The sequence below is a fragment of the Pelophylax lessonae genome (genome assembly GCF_965119305.1).
Source record: "Pelophylax lessonae genome assembly, chromosome: 8".
NCBI classification, from domain to species: Eukaryota; Metazoa; Chordata; class Amphibia; order Anura; family Ranidae; genus Pelophylax; species Pelophylax lessonae.
Genome location: NC_138775.1, coordinates 206,302,926 through 206,328,292, shown reverse-complemented (window position 1 = coordinate 206,328,292; position 25,367 = coordinate 206,302,926). Strand labels below are relative to the sequence as shown.

The following is a 25,367-nucleotide window of genomic DNA, read 5'->3' as shown; positions in this document are numbered from 1 at the left end:
CATTGATCCCAGTCTGAGTCTATATCTTGGGGTGACATGGATTTGAGTCCAAACCAGCACTACTCCCATTGTCTCCCAGCATGTACCCCCACACAGAGGTGCACTCCCCTACAAGCCAGGGCCCATAGTCCGTGGGCAGGAGGCTGGCCTCCACACTCCTCCAGTAGCCCGTGGCGAACGTTCAAGCAAATGGGCGTTCGTCACACCTGGTATTTTTGAAAACGGTGGGTGATCGGCTTTCAGATAAGGGTGGTTCTAGTGGCAGATTCGCTGCAGGATCACCCTTACGGTGCGGAGGAAGAGGTGCCCCCCCCTCCCGCCGCGCCCCGGTCATTTTCCCTGCTTACCGGACCCGCCAGCAGCGGGGAAAATTATCCGGTCCCGGCTCCTCTTAGACAGGAAGTTGAGTGAGGGAAAGATGGCCCTCACTTGACTCTATGGTCTTGGAGGACCGGAGAGACGTCAAACATCGTTGCCTGATTATTTTTAAACATTTTTTTTTTCTCTTTTTTAGTTTACTTGTGAGGTCTGAGGTTTTTTTGACCCGGGATCTCACAATAAAGAGGTCCTGTCATGCCTATTTCTATTACAAGGAATGTTTACATTCCTTGTAATAGGAATACAAATGATCAGTTTTTTTTTTTTTTTTTAAACTGTGCAAAAATAATAAATAAAATAAATAAGGAAAAAAAATGAAATCGCCCTGTCCCCGTTAGCTTGCGCGCAGAAGCCCGGTGTTCAAACCACACATGTGAGGTATCGCCGCGATTAGTGTTGAGCGAACACGGACTGTATTATTCGGGTCCGTACCGAATAATTGGATTTTTGCTACCCGGACACGGACCCGAAAACTTTACTGTATGTTTAAAATCCGTGTTCGGTAATTTTATTTCCTGTTTTGTATGTAATGGCGCGCTTTTAATGGCGGGCTTTCAACATCCAATCAACAAGCGTTTAACTGGTGTGCCTTAAGCCATCCCAGCCATGCCTACAAATGTATTAGTAGCTGTGATTGGCCATCTGAAGCATGTGACCCATGTCTTTATAAGTTCGAGAGACCGAGCGGGGTGCGTCATTCTGCAGTAGTGTAGGGAGAGAGCACACATCATACGTGCTGGCTGCTGCTGATTAGGGACAGACAGTGAAAAATTGTGCCCGAAAAGAATGCAGGGACAGGTTGGAGTGTAGGCAGGGAAAGATATTTGAGCATTTTAGGGACAGGCTGGAGAGATTAGGCAGGGACAGAACAATCGTCCATTAGCGATCTACATCGATTTTGCTGTGTGGGGGGTGGTGCAGTGAACAATCTTTTTGCCCTCACTTGAGCCCACTGAGGAGGAGGAGGAGGGAGAAAAAAATATATTTTTATCAGTCTGTTGTGTGCAGCATTCAGCTATATTTTACTACAGATTGCTGTTCTAATCTGCTATTTAAAAATTACAAAGTTAAAGGGGAATTTTTTATTTTTTCCCTTCATAGCCTACTGCTTAGCTGACCGTGACATAAAACATAAGACACTTCTGTGTTCACATGTGCTATTGAAAAATCACCTATTTTATATACTTTTTTCTATTCCGCTATTCAATCTACACCCTTTTGGGGTAGAAAAAATTAAATTGTGGCATAGTCTGTATTGGTACGTGTGAGATACACCTTTCAAATTTTTTGGGGCGCATCTTCCACCGCCGAAGATTGCAGGGTGCTTCAGTTTGTCTCCTGTTCTGAACTCCTCCTACTCCTCATCCTGCCTTTAGGGTACAAAAATTTGTAATCGGGGCCTAGTCTGGGTTTGTACGTGTGAGATACACCTTTTTATATCATATTTTCTATTCTGCTATTCAATCTACACCCTTTGGGGTAAAAATAATTAAATTGCGGCATAGTCTGTATCGGTATGTGTGAAATACACCTTCCAAATTTTTGGGGCGCATCTTCCACCGCCGAGGATTGCAGGGTGCTTCAGTTTGCCTCCTGTTCCGAACTCCTCCTACTCCTCATCCTGCCTTTAGGGTACAAAAAATTGTAAACGGGGCCTAGTCTGGGTCTGTACGTGTGAGATACACCTTTTTATATCATATTTTCTATTCCGCTATTCAATCTACACCCTTTGGGGTAAAAATAATTAAATTGCGGCATAGTCTGTATCGGTACGTGTGAGATTGTAATGCTCCTGCGTTTTCTGAAACAAGATGGATTTGCAGCTGCAGAAAAACTCCACTCAGCAGTCATGTAGAGATACGTTGAAATACCAATTCCAACTCCCAAGACTCATCACTGTGGTCTGTCTGATTCAGCATACAAATATACACACTCAATAAGATGTTCCTGGAGTGATAGATGTATATAGCAGTATAGTGGTGATGAGCTAAAGAGACAGGTATGAACAGTGACAATAGGTGAACAGCACTTGAGAGAAATGTTCATGAGAGTATAGATGGTAACAGGTAGGATGCAGATAGGTTAGCAATCATGTATGGTAGTAGGTGGTAGGATAGCAGATGACATACAGGAGAGACTAACCCAGTGCAAGGATAGATGTTAGTAGGCTCAAGAGCTAGCAATCTAAATAATAGTGCAGATGATAGTAACAGTCCTTAATATGCAGAGCTAGATAGTGTAAGCTTAGTAGGAAGGTTTATGAAGGATTCCCCTGCGGGGTACTTATCACTAATAGCAAGCAGTAGTAGAGAGGTTCGGTATGAGCGAGTGATGCGGTAGCGGGATACAGGGATCAGTAGCGAGGTTCCGACAGCGAGGTACGCTTGTGAGCATATGAGCTTCAAGGCAGGTTGAACGAACATGTGAGTGAGAACGCCGGCGGTTGAAATAGCCGCTCTGCGGCGCTCAGTGATGACAGCATCGGTCTTAAAGGTGTATGCGCACCTACCAGAAGAGAATGGTGGGACGCATACACTGAATGGAAAGTGAAATAAAGGGTACCAGAGGTACCAGAACATTACAGTACCCCCCCTTTAAGGCCGGCTCCTGAAGGCCTCTAGAGCTGGTTTTTCCGGGTATTTCGCATGAAAATTGCGAATCAGTCTAGGGGCATGTATATCAGAGGTATCCAGCCAGGTGTCGTCTTGGGGCCCATAGTTCTTCCATCGTACTAGATATTGGAGTCTTCTTCTGTGGATACGAGAATCCAGAATCTCCTTTATCTCATATTCTTCTCCGCCTTCAACTTGTACAGGAGGTGGAGGTGGGATGGTAGGCCTTATTCCTTGGTCAGGAACATGGGGCTTCAGTAGCGACACATGGAAGATGGGATGTATCTTGAGGTCTGTTGGTAATGTGAGCTGTACTGCAGCTTTTCCAATAAGTTTCCTGATTGGGAAGAGTCCCAAGAATAGAGGCCCAAGCTTTTTGCTAGGGATCTTTAATCTTAAGTTTTTTGTTGATAGCCAAACGAGGTCCCCAATAGCATACTGAGGAGAAGGTCTTCTACGAAGGTCATAGTACTTTTTTTGTTGACTATGAGCGTGTGAGATGGTAGTATTAAGCAAACCCAGAGAGTCTTTTATTTGGGTAAGATAGTCTGAGGCTACTGGGTTACTTGATGGAAGGATGCGTGGTGGAAGAATAGTGGGATGAAACCCATAGTTCAAGTAGAACGGACTCTGTTTGGTCGTACTGTGGGTTGCGTTGTTGTAGGCAAATTTTGCCAGAGGGAGGAGATCCACCCAATCATCCTGTAGGTATGATGTGTAGCAACGTAAATATTGCTCGATGCACTGGTTGACTCTTTCAGTCTGTCCGTTGGTCTGAGGATGGTAGGGAGAAGTGAGCTTTCGCTCAATTCGTAGTATGTGACATAGTTCTTGCCAAAACTTGGAGATGAATTGTGATCCACGGTCAGACAAAAGAGTTTTTGGAATTCCATGTAACTTAAAGACATGTTTCATCAGTAGTTCCGCTGTTTGTTTGGACGAAGGTAGTCTGCGATTAGCAACGAAATGTGCCATCTCTGTCAGATGGTCCACTGACACTAAAATGGTATTAAATCCTTTGGAAGGTGGTAGTTCTACTATAAAGTCCAAGGACACAACTTCCCATGGAGTCTGGGGTATTGGTAGACTGCATAGTAGACCGGATGGTTTTGTAGTGTCAATTTTGGACCTGGCACAGACGTTGCATGAAGAGACAAATTTTTGTATAGATGTCTTCATATCAGGCCACCAAAACTGCCTGGTAAGCAAATTAAGGGTCTTTGTCATACCCATATGTCCTGCCATAGGCACATCATGTGACAATTCCAAGATCTTGGTGCGCATAGTAGGGGGTATGTAGAGTTTGTCGTTGTAGTAGAGGAAGCCTTCTGCATCAGCACTTAGTTGTGGTGGAGGTGAATCCAAACCTATACTGTGCAGAATCTCTTCCTTCAAGGAACGGACAACCCCAATAATACGCTTGTAGGGTATTATAGGAACAGAAGGGATTTCGGAGCAATTATCTTCAGTTAATCGTGATAGCGCATCCGCTTTTTTATTCTTGTCTGCAGGTGTGTAGGTCACTAGGAAGTTAAATCTTAGGAAGAATAGTGACCATCGTACCTGCCGGTGGGAGAGGGTTTTGTTAGTCTGAAGATATTGAAGATTTTTATGATCTGTATATATGAGTATTGGTAATCGGGTGCCTTCAAGTAGATGTCGCCAATTCTCCAGAGCCAGTTTTATAGCAAGCAGGTGTGGTGAAGTATTCGTTGGTCGTTGGGAGAGTACTGCTCCTACTGCCATATTTGACGCATCTACTTCCAGAATGTATTGGAGGGAGTATGGGAGCAGAGGTAAAGTTTGTTTTTAACAAGCGAAAAGCTTCATTTGCTTCATCTGACCATTTAAATGGTTTCTTAATACTTGTGAGTTGTGTGAGAGGTCTCACAATGGCAGAGAAGTTCTTGATGAACTTCCTATAGAAGTTTGAAAATCCAAGGAATCGCTGTAGTGCTTTGCGGGTGGTTGGTATAGGCCAATCCTGAATACAGGATATCTACTCATATCCATCTTGATTCCTGTTTTGGATATGATGTATCCTAGGAATAATACTTCTTCTTTATGAAATAAGCATTTTTTTAGTTTCACGTATAGATTGTGTGTGAGTAATCTGGATAACACAAGTCTTACATGTTTTATATGTTCAGACAAGGATCGTGAATAAATAAGTATATCGTCCAGATATACCACAACACAGACATCAAGTAAATCTCTAAAGATATTGTTTATGAATCGTTGGAAAGCTGCAGGAGCGTTACATAGCCCAAATGGCATTACAAGATATTCGAACAATCCGTATCTGGTTCTGAATGCTGTCTTCCACTCATCTCCATCACGGATTCGGATTAGATTGTATGCCCCTTTCAGGTCCAATTTTGAAAAGTAGGTAGCTCCACGCACTTGTTCAATGAGTTCAGGGATAAGCGGCAAAGGATAGCGATCTTTTACTGTAATGGCGTTCAATTGCCTATAGTCGATAATAGGCCTGAGACTTGAGTCTTTATTGCGGACAAAAAAAAGTCCTGCAGCTGTGGAAGAAGTGGAAGGTCTAATAAAACCTTTTGTCAAATTCTCATCCAAGTATTCCTTGAGATGGGAAAGTTCATCCTGCGAAAGAGGATAAACATGACCAAAAGGCAGTTTACTATTTGGGAGTAGAACAATAGTGCAATCATAATCCCTATGGGGAGGCAGTACTTGAGCATTTTTCTCAAGAAAAACTTCGGACAGATCCTGATAGCATAGTGGTGCAATCTCATCTGACACCACAGACAGGATCTTTCCATAAGACGGGAGGTTACACGTACTCTCGCAATAGTAAGAGAGGAAGGTTAGGGTCCGTTTCTTCCAATCTATGGTTGGTTGATGTGTGTGTAACCAGGGAAGTCCCAAAACAATGGGAAAGTGGGGCGAAGATAATAGGTCGAAGGTAGTGGTCTCCGTATGAGACTCGTTAGTGGTGACTAGGAGTGCTTGTGTCTGATTAGTGATTGGGCCAGAAGATAACGGAATACCGTTAATAAGACTCACAGAGACAGGCTTAGGTTTTGAAATAATAGGTACTTTATTTAAAGTAGCAAAACGTATATCGATATAATTTCCGCAAGATCCTGTGTCGATCATGGCTTTAGTGGTAATCCTAGTCTGGTCCCACTGCAATGTCAAACGAACAAAAAGATAAGGGTTAGTAAATGAAGTTGTCAATCCCCCTAGGAGGACATGTGAACACTCACCCTCTTTTTTGCGGACAAGGGGACAGACGCTTATCATGTGATCCGGGGATGCGCAGTACAAGCAAAGATTACTGGATCGTCTCCTGACTCTTTCAGTAGTTGATAAAGGTGGGCGTATGGTTCCTACCTCCATAGGAGTAGGGTCAACGGCCAAAATCCGAGAAGGACTGGACAATGCCATTCCCATTTTTTCAGCCTTTCTTTCTCGCAGCCTCCTGTCTATGTTGATACTGAGTTGTATCAAAGCATTCAGGGTGTCCGGTAAATCCGCTCCGGCGAGCTCGTCTTTAACGGCTTCTGATAGGCCGAGTCTAAATTGAGTTCTCAGAGATGTATCATTCCACCCTGAATCAAGGGTCCATCTTTTGAACTCTGCTACAAAGTCTTCTACAGATCTCCTACCTTGTTTCAAGGACCTTAATTGAATATCGGCAGTACTCTGCCTATTGGGGTCATCATATAGACTAGCGAGTTCCGCTAGGAATAAAGCATAGGAGTTGAGAAGCTGATCATTTTTCTCAAAGAGAGAGTCTGCCCAGGCCCGTGGATCACCCGTTAGGTATGAAATAATAGTACAGACTTTGATATGATCAGTAAGGTAGGTACGAGGTTTTAGCAAGAAAAGTAACTGACAGGCGTTTTTGAATTCACTAAATTTTTTGCGATCACCTGTAAACACTAGAGGAGGATTTATTTTGGGTTCAGGGGGCTGAGCAGCGGCAAGTTGTGATAGACGGGTTACCTGCTGCTTCAGAGCCTGATTGTCTTCTTTTAATTCAGTAAGAGCGTGTATTAACGCAGTCACTTGTTGTTTTAATTGTGTCACTTGAGTGGGTAAATCTGCTGAATCCATTTGAGGTTCGTTCAATCTGTAATGCTCCTGCGTTTTCTGAAACAAGATGGATTTGCAGCTGCAGAAAAACTCCACTCAGCAGTCATGTAGAGATACGTTGAAATACCAATTCCAACTCCCAAGACTCATCACTGTGGTCTGTCTGATTCAGCATACAAATATACACACTCAATAAGATGTTCCTGGAGTGATAGATGTATATAGCAGTATAGTGGTGATGAGCTAAAGAGACAGGTATGAACAGTGACAATAGGTGAACAGCACTTGAGAGAAATGTTCATGAGAGTATAGATGGTAACAGGTAGGATGCAGATAGGTTAGCAATCATGTATGGTAGTAGGTGGTAGGATAGCAGATGACATACAGGAGAGACTAACCCAGTGCAAGGATAGATGTTAGTAGGCTCAAGAGCTAGCAATCTAAATAATAGTGCAGATGATAGTAACAGTCTTTAATATGCAGAGCTAGATAGTGTAAGCTTAGTAGGAAGGTTTATGGAGGATTCCCCTGCGGGGTACTTATCACTAATAGCAAGCAGTAATAGAGAGGTTCGGTATGAGCGAGTGATGCGGTAGCGGGATACAGGGATCAGTAGCGAGGTTCCGACAGCGAGGTACGCTTGTGAGCATATGAGCTTCAAGGCAGGTTGAACGAACATGTGAGTGAGAACGCCGGCGGTTGAAATAGCCGCTCTGCGGCGCTCAGTGATGACAGCATCGGTCTTAAAGGTGTATGCGCACCTACCAGAAGAGAATGGTGGGACGCATACACTGAATGGAAAGTGAAATAAAGGGTACCAGAGGTACCAGAACATTACAGAGATACACCTTCCAATTTTTTGGGGCGCATCTTCCACCGCCGAGGATTGCAGGGTGCTTCAGTTTGCCTCCTGTTCCGAACTCCTCCTACTCCTCATCCTGCCTTTTGGGTACAAAAAATTGTAATTGGGGCCTAGTCTGGGTTTCTACGTGTGAGATACACCTTTTTATATCATATGTTCTATTCCGCTATTCAATCTACACCCTTTGGGGTAAAAAGAATTAAATTGCGGCATAGTCTGTATCGGTACGTGTGAGATACACCTTCCAAATTTTTGGGGCGCATCTTCCATCGCCGAGGATTGCAGGGTGCTTCAGTTTGCCTCCTGTTCCGAACTCCTCCTACTCCTCATCCTCATCCTGCCTTTAGGGTACAAAAAATTGTAATCGGGGCCTAGTCTGGGTTTGTACGTGTGAGATACACCTTTTTATATCATATTTTCTATTCCGCTATTCAATCTACACCCTTTGGGGTAAAAATAATTAAATTGCGGCATAGTCTGTATCGGTACGTGTGAGATACACCTTTCCAATTTTTTGGGTGCATCTTACACCGCCGAGGATTGCAGGGTGCTTCAGTTTGCCTCCTGTTCCGAACTCCTCCTACTCCTCATCCTCATCCTGGCTGTAGGGTAAAAAAAATTGTAATCGGGGCCTAGTCTGTGTTTGTACATGTGAGATACACCGTTTTATAAAAATGTTTCTATTCCGCTATTCAATCTACACCCTTTTGGAGTGTAAAAAATTAAATTACGGCATAGTCTGTATCGGTACGTGTGAGATACACCTTTTAAATTTGTTTGGCGCATCTCCTTCCACCGCCAAGGATTGCAGGGAGCTTCAGTTTGCCTCCTGTTCCGAACTCTTCCTACTCCTCTTCCTCATCCTGCCTTTAGGGTACAACAAATTGTAACCGGGGCCTAGTCTGTGTTTGTACGTGTGAGATACACCGTTTTATAAAAATTTTTCTATTCCGCTATTCAATATGCACCCTTTTGGAGTGTAAAAAATTAAATTACTGCATAGTCTGTATCGGTACGTGTGAGATACACCTTTTAAATTTGTTTGGCGCATCTCCTTCCACCGCCGAGGATTGCAGGGCGCTTCAGTTTGCCTCCTGTTCCGAACTCCTCCTACTCCTCTTCCTCATCCTCCCTTTAGGGTACAAAAAATTGTAATCGGGGCCTAGTCTGTGTTTGTACGTGTGAGATACACCGTTTTATATCCTTTTTTCTATTCCGCTATTCAATATACACCCTTTTGGGGTGAAAAAAATTAAATTGCGGCATACTTTGCATACTTGACTGTGAGATACACCCGTTGTATTTGTATACTGTTTTTCTATTCCGCTATTTAATAAACACCCTTTTGGGGTAAAGAAAATTAAATTGCGGCATAGTTTGCATATTTGACTGTGAGATACACCCGTGCGATACTGTTGTTGTTTTGTTCCGCTATTCAATAAACACCTTTGTAGGGCAAGATCATAAATTACAGAAATATGAGGAGACCGTCAAATAGGGGCTGTAGCCTGGGTCGTGGTGCTGCTGGTAGAGCTCCTGTTGCAAGGAGAGGACGTGGTCGATCTGTGCCAGCTACACGCACAAGTGAAACACCTTCCTCAAGTGTGAGTAGGCGACAGAACCTGCAGCAGTATTTGGTAGGGCAAGTGTTGAGGCGATAGTAGATTGGTTTGCTGCTGACAGTGCCTCCAGTTCCTTCACATTGTCTCCCACCCAGTCTACTGCAGAAAGGTCAGAGTTGGCACCTGCAGCCGATGTCCAACCGTCTTTCACCTCACCCCCTTGCAAATCAGGCAAGCAGTCTGAGCCCCAAGTCATGCAGCAGTCTCTTTTTCTTTTTGATTACTCTGTCAGCAGGGTTTCCCAGGGCCATCCACCTAGCCCTGCCCCAGAAGTGGAAGAGATTGAGTGCAGCGATGCCCAATCGCTTATTTCTCAAGAGTACATGGAAGGACCATCGCAGCACGTCTCCGATGATGACGAAATGCAGGTGCCAACTGCTGCGGCACTCAGAATTGTGGAGACTGACAAGGAGGGCAGGGGTGAAGACTGGGTGGAAGATGATGTGGAGGACGATGAGGTCCTCGACCCCACATGGAATGAAGGTCATGCAGGTGACCTGAGTAGTTTGAAGGAAGAAGCGGTGGTCGCACAGAGCCACCAGCACAGCAGAAGAGGGAGCAGGGTGCAGAAGCGGAGCGGCCATGCCCTAGACACTACGCCTGCTACTGCCCAACGCAGCACGGGACCGAGCACACCAAAGCCAGCTCAAAGGAGTTCTCTAGCGTGGAAGTTCTTCAGACAATGTGCTGATGACAGGACACGAGTGGTTTTCACCCTGTGCAATCAGAGCCTGAAGCGAGGCATAAACCTTCTCAACCTGAGCACAACCTGCATGATCAGGCATCTAAGTGCAAAGCACGAGCTGCAGTGGAGTAGACACCTTCAAAACCAAGAAAGGTCTCTGGCTCTTCCTGCTTCCTCTTCTGCTGCAGTCTCGGCCTCTTCATCCACCTCTGTAGTGATACCGGCACCTTCCACCCCACAAACAGACAATCTGTCAGCAACATCACCACCTGGGTCACCAACCATCTCCACAATGTCCCGTGGAAGCGTTCAGCTTTCCATCTCCCAAACACTTGAGAGGAAGAGGAAGTACCCCCCTACCCACCCGCGATCCCTGGCCCTGAATGCCAGCATTTAAAAATTCTTGGCCTTTGAAATGCTGTCATTCCGTCTGGTGGAGACGCACAGTTTTAAAAGCCTTATGTCGGTGGCTGTCCCACAGTACGTCGTGCCCAGCCGCCACTACATTTCCAGGCAAGCCATCCCTTCCCTGCACAATCAAGTGGGGGAAAAAATCAGGTGTGCACTGCGCAACGCCATCTGTGGCAAGGTCCACCTAACTACCGATACGTGGACCAGTAAGCACGGTCAGGGGCGTTATATCTCCCTAACGGCACACTGGGTAAATGCAGTGGTGGATGGGCCTGAGGCGGATAGCAATTTGGCGCATGTCCTTCCACCACCAAGGATTGCAGGGCGCTTCAGTTTGCCTCCTGTTCCTAACTCCTCCTACTCCGCTTCCTCATCCTCTAACGCCTCCTCATCCCGTCAGCGTAACACCTTCACCACCAACTTCAGCACAGCCAGGGGTAAATGACAGCAGGCAGTTTCATAACTTGCCTGTTTGGGGGAAAAACCACACACCGCGCAGGAGTTGTGGAGGAGCATGGAACAGCAGACCGATGAGTGGTTGCTGCCAGCGAGCCTCAAGCCCGGCCTGGTGGTGTGCGATAACGGGCGAAATCTCATAGCAGCTCTGGGCCTAGCCGGTTTGACGCACATCCCTTGCCTGGCGCATGTGCTGAATTTGGTGGTGCAGAGGTTCCTTAAAAATTACCCCGATATGTCAGAGCTGCTGCAGAAAGTGCGGGCCGTATGTGCGCACTTTCGGCGTTCTCACCCTGCTGCTGCTCGCCTGTCAGCGCTGCAGCGTAACTTCGGCCTTCCCGCTCACCGCCTCATATGTGACATGCCCACAAGGTGGAACTCCACCTTGCACATGCTGGAAACACTGTGCGAGCAGCAGCAGGCCATAGTGGAGTTTCAGCTGCAGCACGCATGCATGAGTCGCTCTGCGGAACAGCACCACTTCACCACCAATAACTGGGCCTCCATGCGAGACCTGTGTGCCTTGTTGCGCTGTTTTGAGTACTCCACCAACATGGCCAGTGCCGATGACGCCGTTGACAGCTTAACTATGCCACTTCTATGCCTCCTTGAAAAAACGATTCGGGCGATGATGGAAGAGGATGTGGCACAGGAGGAGGAGGAGGAGGAAGAGGGATCATTTCCAAGGCTTTCAGGGCAGTCATTCACAAGTGGCTCCGAGGGTGGGTTCCTGCACCCACAAATGCCAGGTACACAATTGTCCAGCAGGGGCACAGTTCTGGAGGATGAGGAGGAGGAGATGGAACCATGTTCACAGCAGGGTGGCACCCAGGCCAGCTCATGGCCATCACTGGTGCGTGGCTGGGGGGATACAGAGGACACAGACGATACACCTCCCACAGAGGACAGCCTTTCGTTGCCTCTGGGCAGCCTGGCACACATGAGTGATTACATGCTGCAGTATCTCCACAACGACCGCCGAATTGCCCACATTCTAACTTGTGCTGATTACTGGGTGGCCACGCTGCTGGATCCTCGTTACAAGGACAACGTACCATCCTTAATTCACTCACTGGAGCGTGATCGCAAGATGCGCGAGTACAAGCTCACGCTGGTAGACGCGATGCTGCTGGCCTGGGTGCCACCCTGCTGTGAACATGGTTCCATTTCCTCCTCCTCATCCTCCAGAACTGTGCCACAGTGGTAGCACAAGGCCAAGGCAGAGGAGGGGGAGGAGGAGGAGGAAGAGGTCGCCAACTCAACTAGGGCACCGCCAGCACCTCAGAAGGCAGGGTTAGCATGGCCGAAATGTGGAAAAGCTTTGTCAGCACGCCACAACAAGCAGCAGTACCAGCAGCTCATATGGAACGTCTTAGCAGGAGGCAGCATTTCACCAACATGGTGGAGTAGTATGTGTGCACACGCCTACATGTAGTCAATGACGGGTCTGCCCCCTTCAACTTCTGGGTCTCCAAATTGGGCACATGGCCTGAGCTTGCCCTTAACGCCTTGGAGGTGCTGGCATGCCCTGCAGCCAGTGTATTATGAGAGCGTGTATTTAGCATGGCTGAGGGCGTTATCTCAGACAAGCGCAGCCGCCTGTCCAGAGACAATGTGGACAAGCTCACGTTCATTAAAATGAACCAGGCATGGATCCCACAGGACTTTTCCTTACCTTGTGCAGAATAGAGATGGATACCGACCTTACCCAGCCATTGTTATATTTTTGATCTTTCTCACTCTTTTGGGGTGTACCCTAATTTAAAATGACTAAAAAAAAGCAGTGTTGGCTACCTCGTCCCCCTCCACCGCCTCTTCCACCTACACCGCCACATCCACCGCCACCTCAACCTCCCTCCTACTCCATATGGGCCTCGTCCTTCACAGATGAAGAAAATTGTTTTATTTTTCTGTTTTTCTTTTTGTTGTTTTAAGTTATTTCCCTATCCACATTTGTTTGCAGAGCACTTGCCATGCTCTTAACTACGTTTTGCTGCCATTTGCAGCACTCTAGCCCTTTCCATTGGTTTATTTGAGCCATTTTAGTGCCTGAAAGTTCGGGTCCCCATTGACTTCAATGGGGTTCGGTGTCCGGGTAAAGAACCCGCCGAACACGGACATCCAGGTGTCCGCACAACTCTAGCCGCGATCATTAGAGCGAGAGCAATAATTTGAGCCCTAGACCTCCTCTGTAACTCTAAGCTGGTAACCTTTAGAAATGTTTAAAATGTCGCCTATGGGGATTTTCAAATACCAAAGTTTGTCGCCATTCCGCGAGCGTGCACAATTTTGAAGCATGGCATGTTGGGTATTTGTTTACTTGGCGTAACATTATCTTTCACATTATGGAAAAAAAATTGGGCTAACTTTACACTTTTCTTATTTTTTAATTAACCACTTGCCTACAGTGAACTTTCACCCCCTTCCTGCCCAGACCGATTTTCAGCTTTCAGCGCTCTCACACTTTGACTGAGAATTACTCAGTCATGCAACACTGTACCCATACAAAAATTGTGTCCTTTTTTTCACACAAATAGAGCTTTCTTTTGATGGTATTTGATCAATACTGGGTTTTTTATTTTTTGTGCTATAAATAAAAAAAGACTGAAAATATTGTGAAAAAACGCATTTTTCTTTGTTTCTGTCATAAAATTTTTGCAAATTAGTCATTTTTCTTCACAAATTTTGTCAGAAATTTATACTGCTACTTATCTTTGGTAAAAATAACCCAAGTAAGTGTATATTATTTGGTCTTTGTGAAAGTTATAGAGTCCACAAGTTATGGTGCTATTCATTGAAAATTGATCACACTTGATCACACCTGATGTACTGAAGGCCTATCTCATTTCTTGAGACACTAAAAAGTCAGGAAAGTACAAATAGCCCCCAAATGACCCCTTTTTGGAAAGTAGACATTCCAATGTATTTAATAAGGGGCATGGTGAGTTTTTTGAAGTTGTAATTTTTTCCCACAATGCTTTGCAAAATGAAGATTTTTTTTTTTTTTTTTTTTACAAATTGCCGTATTAACAGGTTATTTCTCTCACACAGCACATGTATACTTGCAACTACACCCCAAAACACATTCTACTACTCCTCCTGAGTATGGCGATACCACATGTGTGAGACTTTTTCACAGCCTGGCCACATACAGAGGCCTAACATCCAAGTAGCAGCGTCCGGCATTCTAGGAGCATAAATTACACATATAATTTCCTGACAACCTATCGCACTTTTGAAGGCCCTGGAGCACCAGGACAATGGAAACCCCCATAAAATGACCCCATTTTGGAAAGCAAACAGCCCAACGTATAATTTTTGAGGCATAATGAGTCTTTTGAATATGTCATTTTTTTCCACAAGTTTTTGGAAAATGTGGAAAGAAAATGAAAACACATTTTTTTTACACAAAGCTGTCCATTTATGCAATATTTCTAACACATAGCATGTACATAGCAAAAATTGCACCCCAAAATACATTCTGCTATTCCTCCTGAGTATGGCGATACCACATGTGTAACACTTTTTCACAGCCTGGCCACATACATAGGCCTAACATCCAAGTAGCGCTTTACACAAAGTTGTCCATTTATCCACTTTAAGACTGGGCCTATTTTTGACACTTGGTGTTTACAAGCTAAAATCATTTTTTTTGCTAGAAAACTACTTGGAACCCCCAAACATTATATATTTTTTTTTAGCAGAGACCCTAGAGAATAAAATGGAGATTGTTGCAATATTTTTTATCACACCATATTTGCGCAGCAGTCTTCCAAATGCGATTTTTTTGAAAAAAATTCACTTTTTTGAACTAAAAAATAAGAAAACAGTAAATTTAGCCCAATTTTTTTCCATAATGTGAAAGATAATGTTACGCCGAGTAATTAGATAGCCAACATGTCATGCTTCAAAATTTCACATTCTCACAGAATGGCGCCAAACATTGGTACTTAAAAATCCCCATAGGCAACATTTTAAAAATTTCTGCAGGTTACTAGCTTAGAGTTACAGAGAAGGTCTAGGGCTCAAATTATTGCTCTCGCTCTAACGATCGCGGCGATACCTCACATGTATGGTTTGAACACCGTTTACATATGTGGGCGGGACTTGCGTATGCGTTTGCTTCTGCGCGCGAGCTAACGGGGACAGGGCGCTTTAATATTTTTTTTTTCCTATTTATTTTATTTATTATTTTTTTATTTTTACACAGTTTAAAAAAAAAATGTTTTGATCATTTTTATTCCTATTACAAGGAATGTAAACATCCCTTGTAATAGAAATAGGCATGACAGGTCCACTTTATTGTGAGATCTGGGGTCAAAAAGACCTCACACCTCACAACTACACTAAAAAAGAAAAAAAAAAAAATTGTTGAAAGAGGAAAAAAAAAAAGGGGCCCTTTAAACCGGTTGCTAGACAACGTCTTTTGACGTAGCTCCGGTCCTCCAAGATCATGGAGTCGAGTGAGGGCCATCTTGCCCTCACTCGACTTCCTGTCTCTGAGGATCCGGGACCGGATGGTTATCCCCGCTGCCGGCGGGTCTGGTAAGCTGGGAAAACGTCTGGGACGTGGCAGGGGGGGGGGGGCACCTCTTCCCCTGCACCGTAAGGGTAATTCCACGGTGAATCCGCCACTGTGACCACCCTTATCTGAAAGCCGACCGCCCACCATTTCAAAAAATACCAGGGTTATGGGGGCTATCTGCTGCCATAACCCCAGTATTTAGCTTTTAATGGCCGACGCATATAGTCGTTAGGCGGTCAGTAAGTGATTGCATGTATATGGCAAACAGGTGACGATGACTGATGGGGTGACAGGTGACGATGACTGATGGGGTGACAGGTGACAATGACTGATGGGGTGACAGGTGACGATGACTGATGGGGTGACAGGTGACGATGACTGATGGGGTGACAAGTGACGATGATTGATGATGTGACAGGTGACGATGATTGATGAGGTGACAAGTGACGCTGATTGATGGGGTGACAGATGGCAATCACTGACGGGGTGACATGTGACGATGATTGATGGGGTGACAAGTGACGATCACTGATGGGGTGTCAAGTGACGATGATTGATAGGGTGACAGATGACAATGACTGATGGGGTGACAGGTGACGATGACTGATGGGGTGATAGGTGACGATGACTGATGAGGTGACAGGTGACGGGCGATGGTCACTGATGGGTGACAGGTGACGGGCGATGGCGCACGGCAGTACTGATGGCAGTCTCTGGTGACCAGTGAACTTTAGGCTACGTTCACATGTGAGCGTAGCGATCGGGTGCAGAATCACTGCGATTCTGCCCGTGATCCAGAAATCATTGCAAATCGCGGGACGCCTGTGCGTTGCCCGTGATTTGCAATAGCACCCCAAACGCTGTGCGATGTTGCTGCGATTTCCGCCTGCCGAATCGAGGTAACATCACGCAAACAACGCATGACGCCCCAAAGAAGCTCTTGTACCTTTTTTGGGCGTCATGCGATGTTTGTGCGATGTTACCGCGATTCGGCAGGCGGAAATGGCGGCAACATCGCACAGCGTTTGGGGTGCTATTGCAAAAAACGGGCAACGCACAGGTGTCCCGCAATTTGCAACGATTTCCGGATCGCGGGCAGAATCGCGGTGATTCTGCCCGCGATCGCTACGCTCACACGTGAACGTTATGGGTGTCAATTTCTGGGCACTGATGAGGTGACTGTTGGGTGACAGGTGACATTGGGGGGGGGGCTGAGGACTGTGTGGGGACCTTTATTAGTGTGATTTTACTGTGCTTTTACATTTTACAGGTACACAGAGCACAGAGCAGTAACTCACTATTTCTAGCTCTTCTCCCCTCACACTGGAGACTGTATGAGGGGAGAAGAGCTAGTAACAGTGAGTTACTGCTCTTTGTTTACATTTTGTGATCGGCTGTGAATGGATTCACAGCCGATCACTTAGTAAACAGTCACTGTCAGTGACTGTTTACTACTGCCGGTGACAGCTGTGTTCCTACGGAACACAGTGCCACCGACATGACCGCGCTGCGCGCTCCCGATCGCCCATTGTGATCGGCTGTGTCATTGGAACACAGCCGATCACGTGGGAAACAGCCACGCCCATTGGCTGTTTCCCCCCTGCCGGTGACGGGGGGTGTCCCGGGGACACCCAGACACCGGCAGTGCAGGGCGGCGCGCACGCGATCGCGCGCCTGCCCTGCATTCCTGGGATCACGTCATATGACGTCTTCCCAGGATAATGGTCGCACCGCTCCGCCGTCAATTGACAGCGGGCGGGCGGCAAGTAGTTAAAAAAAACGTGAATTTTTCCCAAAACAATTGTGTTTGGAAGACCGCTGCGCAAATACGGTGTAATAAAACATATTGCAACAATTTCCATTTTATTCTCTAGGGTCTCTGCTAAAAAATAATATATAATGATTGGGGGTTCTAAGTAGTCTTCTAGCAAAAACAAATGATTTTAGCTTGTAAACACCAATTGTCAAAAATAGGCCCGGTCTTAAAGTGGAACTCTAGCCACATGCTACAATTCAGCCCATGCCCTCCCACAAAGTATATATATATATATACATATATATATATATATATATATATATATATATATATATATATATATATCCAAAATATCATTTTTTCCTTTTTTTATTTTTTTTTCTTATTTTGGAGAGGGGGTAAAAAAGGTAAAAAAAAAAAAAAAAAAAACTTTTTATTCTGTCTCCTGTTGGGAAATTCACTGCACAACATTTACAGTCCCTGAGTGGAAATGAGGAGAAATCCTCTTAGACAGCTATTACTTGAACAGGTTTCCCCATAGAAAGGTGATCTCCCTACTTGCAGAAACAACTGTAACATTTTGGATATTTTCATAATTTTCAGTCCAAGAGACTGTGATCACCAAAGCAAATAGAGAATGAATCTCCCCCAGCAGGACACAAGCAGCACACTCTATCCAAAACTAAACAAAATTTGACCTAAGATACTCCCATGTAATTGTAATCTCTGTTTCTTGAACATTACTTACAGGTAGAGTGAGCTTCCATTATTCCCAAAAATGGCTCCATCTGGGTACGATTCTTTACTTATACTCGATCTTATTATTTATTTAACAGGTGTTCAACTAAACTTAAAGGTGTTTACAGACAATATACATGTACCAATAAGGAATGTAAATGTGTCCCTCAGATGGACACCGGACTGTACGACGACAACTGTGTTTTTCTACCTGATATAAGCCAAACTTTAAAAGAATCTATAATGTATTCACCGGCAATAAATGATGTAAGTATGTTGTGACACAAGATATCAAAATTGTTACAATCACCGTGCAGTATAATACTTATTCTTTGTATTTGTCACATACAATAAGTAAACTGTTGGCGCTATATAAATCCTAAATAATAGTAAAAATATTAATAATAAAATGACGTGAACTGATGACATATTTGAAGGAATCTTCCCTATGGAATATAATGGAAAGCATGAAGACAAGTGAGTCCACCAAGCTAGTGCATTGTAAACACTTTATTAACTCCTTTCCGACCGCCCGCCGCAGATGTACTGTGGCAGGCAGCCACTCCCAGGCAAATTGCCGTACATGTACGGTGCTCGCTCTGGGGAGTCTAGGGGGCGCGCTCCCAGTGGCGCGCTCCCGCCCCCGCTCGTCAGTGGGGAAGTCGGCGCTTGTGTCAGATGGCTCCGATTGCCGCCTGACACCCGCGATCGCTCCCCGCTGAGAGAAAAGGACGGTCGGCTGTTGTAAACACAGCCATTCGTCCTTCTCCCTGGGATGATCACAGAGACCATGTGATCCCTCTATATAGGATCACATGTCTCTCTGGTCATCTCACAAGCCCAACCCCCCCCCCCCCCCATAGTTAGAATCACTCCCCTAGGCTTACATTTAACCCCTTGATCATCAACAGTACAGTGCCTTGCGAAAGTATTCGGCCCCCTTGAACTTTGCGACCTTTTGCCACATTTCAGGCTTCAAACATAAAGATATAAAACTGTAATTTTTTGTTAAGAATCAACAACAAGTGGGACACAATCATGAAGTGGAACGAAATTTATTGGATATTTCAAACGTTGTTAACAAATAAAAAACTGAAAAATTGGGCGTGCAAAATTATTCAGCCCCTTTACTTTCAGTGCAGCAAACTCTCTCCAGAAGTTCAGTGAGGATCTCTGAATGATCCAATGTTGACCTAAATGACTAATGATGATAAATAGAATCCACCTGTGTCTAATCAAGTCTCCGTATAAATGCACCTGCACTGTGATCGTTTCAGAGGTCCGTTTAAAGCTCAGAAAGCATCAAGAAGAAAAAGGAACACACCAGGCAGGTCCGAGATACTGTTATGGAGAAGTTCAAAGCCGGATTTGGATACAAAAAGATTTCCCAAGCTTTAAACATCCCAAGGAGCACTGTGCAAGCGATAATATTGAAATGGAAGGAGTATCAGACCACTGCAAATCTACGAAGTCCTGGCCATCCCTCTAAAATTTCAGCTCATACAAGGAGAAGACTGATCAGAGATGCAGCCAGGAGGCCCATGATCACTCTGGATGAACTGCAGAGATCTACAGCTGAGGTGGGAGACTCTGTCCATAGGACAACAATCAGTCGTATATTGCACAAATCTGGCCTTTATGGAAGAGTGGCAATAAGAAAGCCATTTCTTAAAGATATCCATAAAAAGTGTCGTTTAAAGATTGCCACAAGCCACCTGGGAGACACACCAAACATGTGGAAGAAGGTGCTCTGGTCAGATGAAACCAAAATCAAACTTTTTGGCAACAATGCAAAACGTTATGTTTGGCATAAAAGCAACACAGCTGATCACCCTGAACACACCATCCCCACTGTCAAACATGGTGGTGGCAGCATCATGGTTTGAGCCTGCTTTTCTTCAGCAGGGACAGGGAAGATGGTTAAAATTGATGGGAAGATTGATGGAGCCAAATACAGGACCATTCTGGAAGAAAACCTGATGGAGTCTGCAAAAGACCCGAGACTGGGACAGAGATTTGTCTTCCAACAAGACAATGATCCAAAACCTAAAGCAAAACCTACAATGGAATGGTTCACAAATAAACATATCCAGGTGTTAGAATGGCCAAGTCAAAGTCCAGACCTGAATCCAATTGAGAATCTGTGGAAAGAACTGAAAACTGCTGTTCACATACGCTCTCCATCCAACCTCACCGAGCCTGAGCTGTTTTGCAAGGAGGAACGGGCAAAAATTTCAGTCTCTCGATGTGCAAAACTGATAGAGACATACCCCAAGCAACTTACAGCTGTAATCGCAGCAAAAGGTGGTGCTACAAAGTATTAACTTTTAATTTTTCAGTTTTTTATTTGTTAACAAAGTTTGAAATATCCAATAAATTTAGTTCCACTTCATCATTGTGTCCCACTTGTTATTGATTCTTCACAAAAAATTACAGTTCTATATCTTTATGTTTGAAGCCTGAAATGTGGCAAAAGGTAGAAAATTTCAAGGGGGCCGAATACTTTCGCAAGGCACTGTATTAACCCCTTCCCTGCCAATGGCATTATTACTGTAGTAATGTCACTGGTACCCCCAAAAGTGTCAAAAATGTCAGTTAGGGGTCCAATCTGTCCGCTGCAATGTCACAGCCCCGCAAAAAATCGCAGATCGCCGCCATTACTAGTTAAAAAAACCCAATAAAAATAACATACATCTTTCCTGTAGTAAGTAGACGCAATAACTCAAACCAATCAAAATACGCTTCTTATGATTTTTTACCAAAAATATGTAGCAGAAAACAAATTGGCCTAAAATGTTAAAAAATTTTTATTTTTTTTGAGAATGTCATATAAAAGAATGTGAAAAATATTGTTTTTTTATTCAAAGTTTTCACTAACTTTTTTGTTTATAGCACTAAAAATAAAAATCACACAGGTGATCAAATACCACCAAAAGAAAGCTCTATTTGTGGGAAAAAAAGGACGTAAATTTCGTTTGGGTACAGCATTGTACGACCGGGCAATTGTCCGTTAAAATAACGCAGTGCTGATTCGCAAAATAGGGCCTGGTCAAGAAGGGGGTAAAACCTTCCGGGGTTGAAGTGGTTAAAAAAAGAAGAAAATATTGCACTCACATCAAGCAGGAAGAAAGTCTGACATGTTGACAGACTGACCAAAAGTGAATCTATTGGAGCCATCCATACCATGACCTGTAGTATTGCTCTATGCTGCAATCCTGCACTCCCTTTGTCACAGTCCCAGGTGGATGGTAATAGGGTCCCATGTACTTTGCAGCTTAGTTAACCAGCAGAGCCACTGAAGACAATTTCCTGTGTATGATGGTTGCTAGACAATGCATTTTTGGGGGCAGCTTGCCTTTAATCAAGCAACTCAAGCCTTTTTCCTGTATGGTTCATGTTATGTTATGGTAAAGCAGAAGTACGGTCAAAGCTTTTATGGCCCCATTGTTCCTGTAGGACACATGCGTGCACCCCCTACATTTCATGCACAAAATTTACGTACATGCACTTGATTTTGGGCAGCCGGGCCGCCCTGCCGCAGTATATATGCGGTGGATGGTCCGGAACTGGTTATAGGATTCGACCCTAAGCAAGCTGCTGAGAGCCTGAGCCAGCAGCTCTTGACCCCTCCACAGCCTGGTGCTCCAGAGATCCCTGGAGGGGCATAGCAGAGAACTGGTAGCTGACAGTCACCAGTTCTCTGTTTAATGAAGACCAAGAACTGAGAAATCAGCGGTCTTTGATCACTAGGTTCTCAGTCTTAGAGGTGGTGGGTAGGGATGATCGAACGGTTCGGGTCGACCATCGGTTCGACCTGAATATTGACTGTTAGAGGTTCGGCCGAATTTAGAACTTTTTGCTGAAAAAGTTCGGAATTCGGCAACCAGAACCGACCAAAATGCAATGGGCCAGGAAATGGGCTTTAAAAGCCCGTGATTGGACCAGAACCATCAGTAAAAGCCAATTGAGGGGGCAAGAGAATGCTAGGAATGTGATTGGAATGACTAGGGGGTCCAGAGGCCAATCATTAGTGAATATGCCCCCCAGTATATAAGATAGCCCCCACCAAATTTCTACCATTTTAATACAGGGACATGGTGTAACGCTCCTGCGTTTCATGTATGGTGTGGATTTTCAGCTGCAGAAATATTCCACTTCAGTAGTCATGTAAGAGAGATGCTGAGATACCATTCCCAACCTCAATGACTCATCATGTGTGGAAGGTCTTAATTCAGCTAGTAAATACACAAACTCAACAAGCTGGTTCCTAGAGTGACTTTATGTATGTAGTAACACAGTGATGAAGATTTAAGAGACAGGTTGAGTGGAGGTGGTAGGTGACAGACACTTGAAGGTAAGACAGTAGCAGATGGATGCAGGTAGGTTTAGCAATCATGTATGGTAGCAGATGACAGAGTAGCAGGTGGACATACAAGAGTGATCAACCCAGTGCAGGAATAAGTAGCAGTAGTCTTAAGAGCTAGCAATCTAGATATGCAGATGTGATAAATAGTCTTTACTATGCAGAGCTAGATAGTGTAAGCTTAGTATAAGTTTATAGAGGGTTCCCCTGCGGGGTACTTAGCACTAATAGCAATACAGCCGAAGGTTGGTTCAGGAGGAGCGGATGATCCGGAAGCGGGATGCAGGGATCAACTTCAAGCCAAGTTAGCATCCAGGTAAGGGTGTTTGAACGAACACATGTGAGTGAGAACCGGCGCTTTAAATAGCCATCTAGTCCGGCGCTGAGTGATGACAGCTTCAGTCTTAAAGGTGTATGCGCACCTTTCCAAAAGAGAATGGTGGGGCGCATACACTTGTGAAAAGAGTAATTTAGGGTACCAAAGGTACCGGAACATTACAATACCCCCCCCTTAAGGCCGGCTCCTGAAGGCCTCTGGAGCTGGTTTGTCTGGGTATCTCGCATGAAAATTGCGGATTAATCTAGGGGCATGTATTTCAGAGGTGTTTAGCCAGGTGTCGTCTTGGGGCCCATAGTTCTTCCATCTAACCAAGTACTGAAGTCTTCTTCTGTAGATACGAGAATCCAGAATCTCTTTTATCTCGTATTCTTCTCCAACTTCAACTTGTACAGGAGGCGGAGGTGGAATATTAGGCCTTATTCCGTGGTCCGGAACATGGGGCTTCAGTAGGGACACATGGAAAATGGGATGGATTTTTAGGTCTATTGGCAATGTAAGCTGTACTGCAGCTTTTCCAATAAGTTTTTTGATTGGGAAAGGTCCCAAGAGCAGAGGTCCAAGCTTTTTGCTAGGGATCTTCAGTCTTAAATTTTTTTTTGAGAGCCAAACGAGGTCCCCGATAGTGTACTGTGGAGAAGGTCTTCTGCGAAGATCATAGTACTTCTTTTGTTGACTGTGAGCGTGTGCAATGGTAGTATTTAATAAACCCAGAGAATCCTTTATTTGGGTAAGATAGTCTGAGGCTACTGGGTTGTTTGAAGGAAGGATGCGTGGTGGAAGAATAGAGGGATGAAACCCATAGTTCAAGTAGAACGGACTCTGCTTGGTTGTACTGTGGGTTGCGTTGTTGTAGGCAAATTCTGCCAGAGGGAGAAGATCCACCCAATCATCCTGTTGGTAAGAAGTGTAACAACGTAAATACTGCTGGATGCATTGGTTGACTCTTTCAGTCTGTCCGTTAGTCTGCGGATGGTAAGGAGAAGTGAGCTTCCGCTCGATCCGTAGTATGTGACATAGTTCTTGCCAGAACTTAGAAATAAATTGGGATCCACGGTCAGACAGAAGAGTTTTTGGGATACCATGTAATCTAAAGACATGTTTCATCAGGAGTTCTGCCGTTTGTTTGGACGAAGGTAGTCTGCGAATAGCAAAGAAATGTGCCATCTTTGTCAGATGGTCCACTGACACCAAGATGGTATTAAATCCTTTGGAAAGAGGCAATTCTACGATGAAGTCCAAGGACAAAACTTCCCATGGAGTTTGGGGTATTGGTAGACTGCATAGTAGACCGGATGGTCTCGTAGTGTCAGTTTTGGACCTGGCACAGACATTGCATGAAGAGACGAATTTTTGTATTGATGTTTTTTTATGTCAGGCCACCAGAATTGCCGGGAAATCAAATTAAGAGTCTTTGTCATACCCATATGTCCTGCCATAGGCACATCATGAGATAATTCCAAGATCTTGGTGCGTAGGGTAGGTGGTATGTAAAGTTTGTCGTTGTAGTAGAGGAAGCCTTCTGCATCAGTATTTAGTTGTGGTGGGGGTGAATCCAAACTTATACCATGCAAAACCTCTTCCTTCAAGGAACGGACAACTCCAATAATGCGTTTGTGAGGTATTATAGGAACGGAAGGGATTTCAAAGTAGTTTTCTTCAGTTAGTCGTGATAGTGCATCCGCCTTTTTGTTTTTATCTGCAGGTGTGTAAGTCACTAGGAAGTTAAACCTTAGAAAGAATAGTGACCATCGTACCTGTCGGTGCGAGAGAGTTTTACTAGTCTGAAGATATTGGAGGTTTTTATGGTCCGTGTATATAATTATTGGTAATTGGGTGCCTTCGAGTAAATGTCGCCAATTCTCCAGAGCCAATTTTATAGCAAGCAGTTCCTTTTCACCCACGGGGTAATTTATCTCGGGACTGCTTAGGGATTTAGAAAAAAAGGCGACTGGATGAAGTGGTGAAGTGTGGGTTGGTCGTTGGGAGAGTATTGATCCTACTGCCATGTTTGACGCATCTACCTCCAGAATGTATTGGAGGGATGGGTCTGGATGGCGTAATATGGGAGCCGAAGTAAACCTTGTCTTTAACAAGTGAAAAGCTTTATTGGCTTCTTCTGACCATTTGAATGTTTTTTTTATGCTAGTGAGCTGTGTGAGGGGTCTCACAATAGCAGAAAAGTTTTTAATGAACTTCCTGTAGAAATTTGAAAATCCCAGGAATCGCTGTAGCGCCTTGCGTGTGGTTGGTGTAGGCCAATCCTGAATGCAGGATATTTTACTCATGTCCATCTCGATTCCTGTTTTGGATATGATGTAGCCTAGAAAGAGTACCTCGTCTTTATGAAACAAGCATTTCTTCAGTTTCACATAAAGGTTATGTGCAAGCAATCTTGATAGTACAAGTCTTACATGTCTTATGTGTTCAGACAGGGATCGTGAATATATAAGTATATCGTCCAGATATACCACAACACAGACATCTAGTAAGTCTTTAAAAATATCGTTTATAAATCGTTGGAAAACTGCAGGGGCGTTGCATAGCCCGAATG

General features: G+C 44.6%; 1 protein-coding gene across 1 annotated transcript in view; it reads left to right on the top strand.

The window, feature by feature from the left end:
- LOC309561729 (calcium-activated chloride channel regulator 1-like) overlaps positions 1-25,367 on the top strand; it is a gene marked incomplete at its 3' end in the record, with an annotated part of 107,316 nt that overhangs the window by 12,047 nt on the left and 69,902 nt on the right. The window contains exon 5 of the mRNA XM_082265722.1: positions 18,212-18,380. Within this exon, the coding sequence (XP_082121848.1) occupies positions 18,212-18,380 (169 nt within the window). The remainder of the gene's footprint in view (positions 1-18,211; positions 18,381-25,367) is intronic.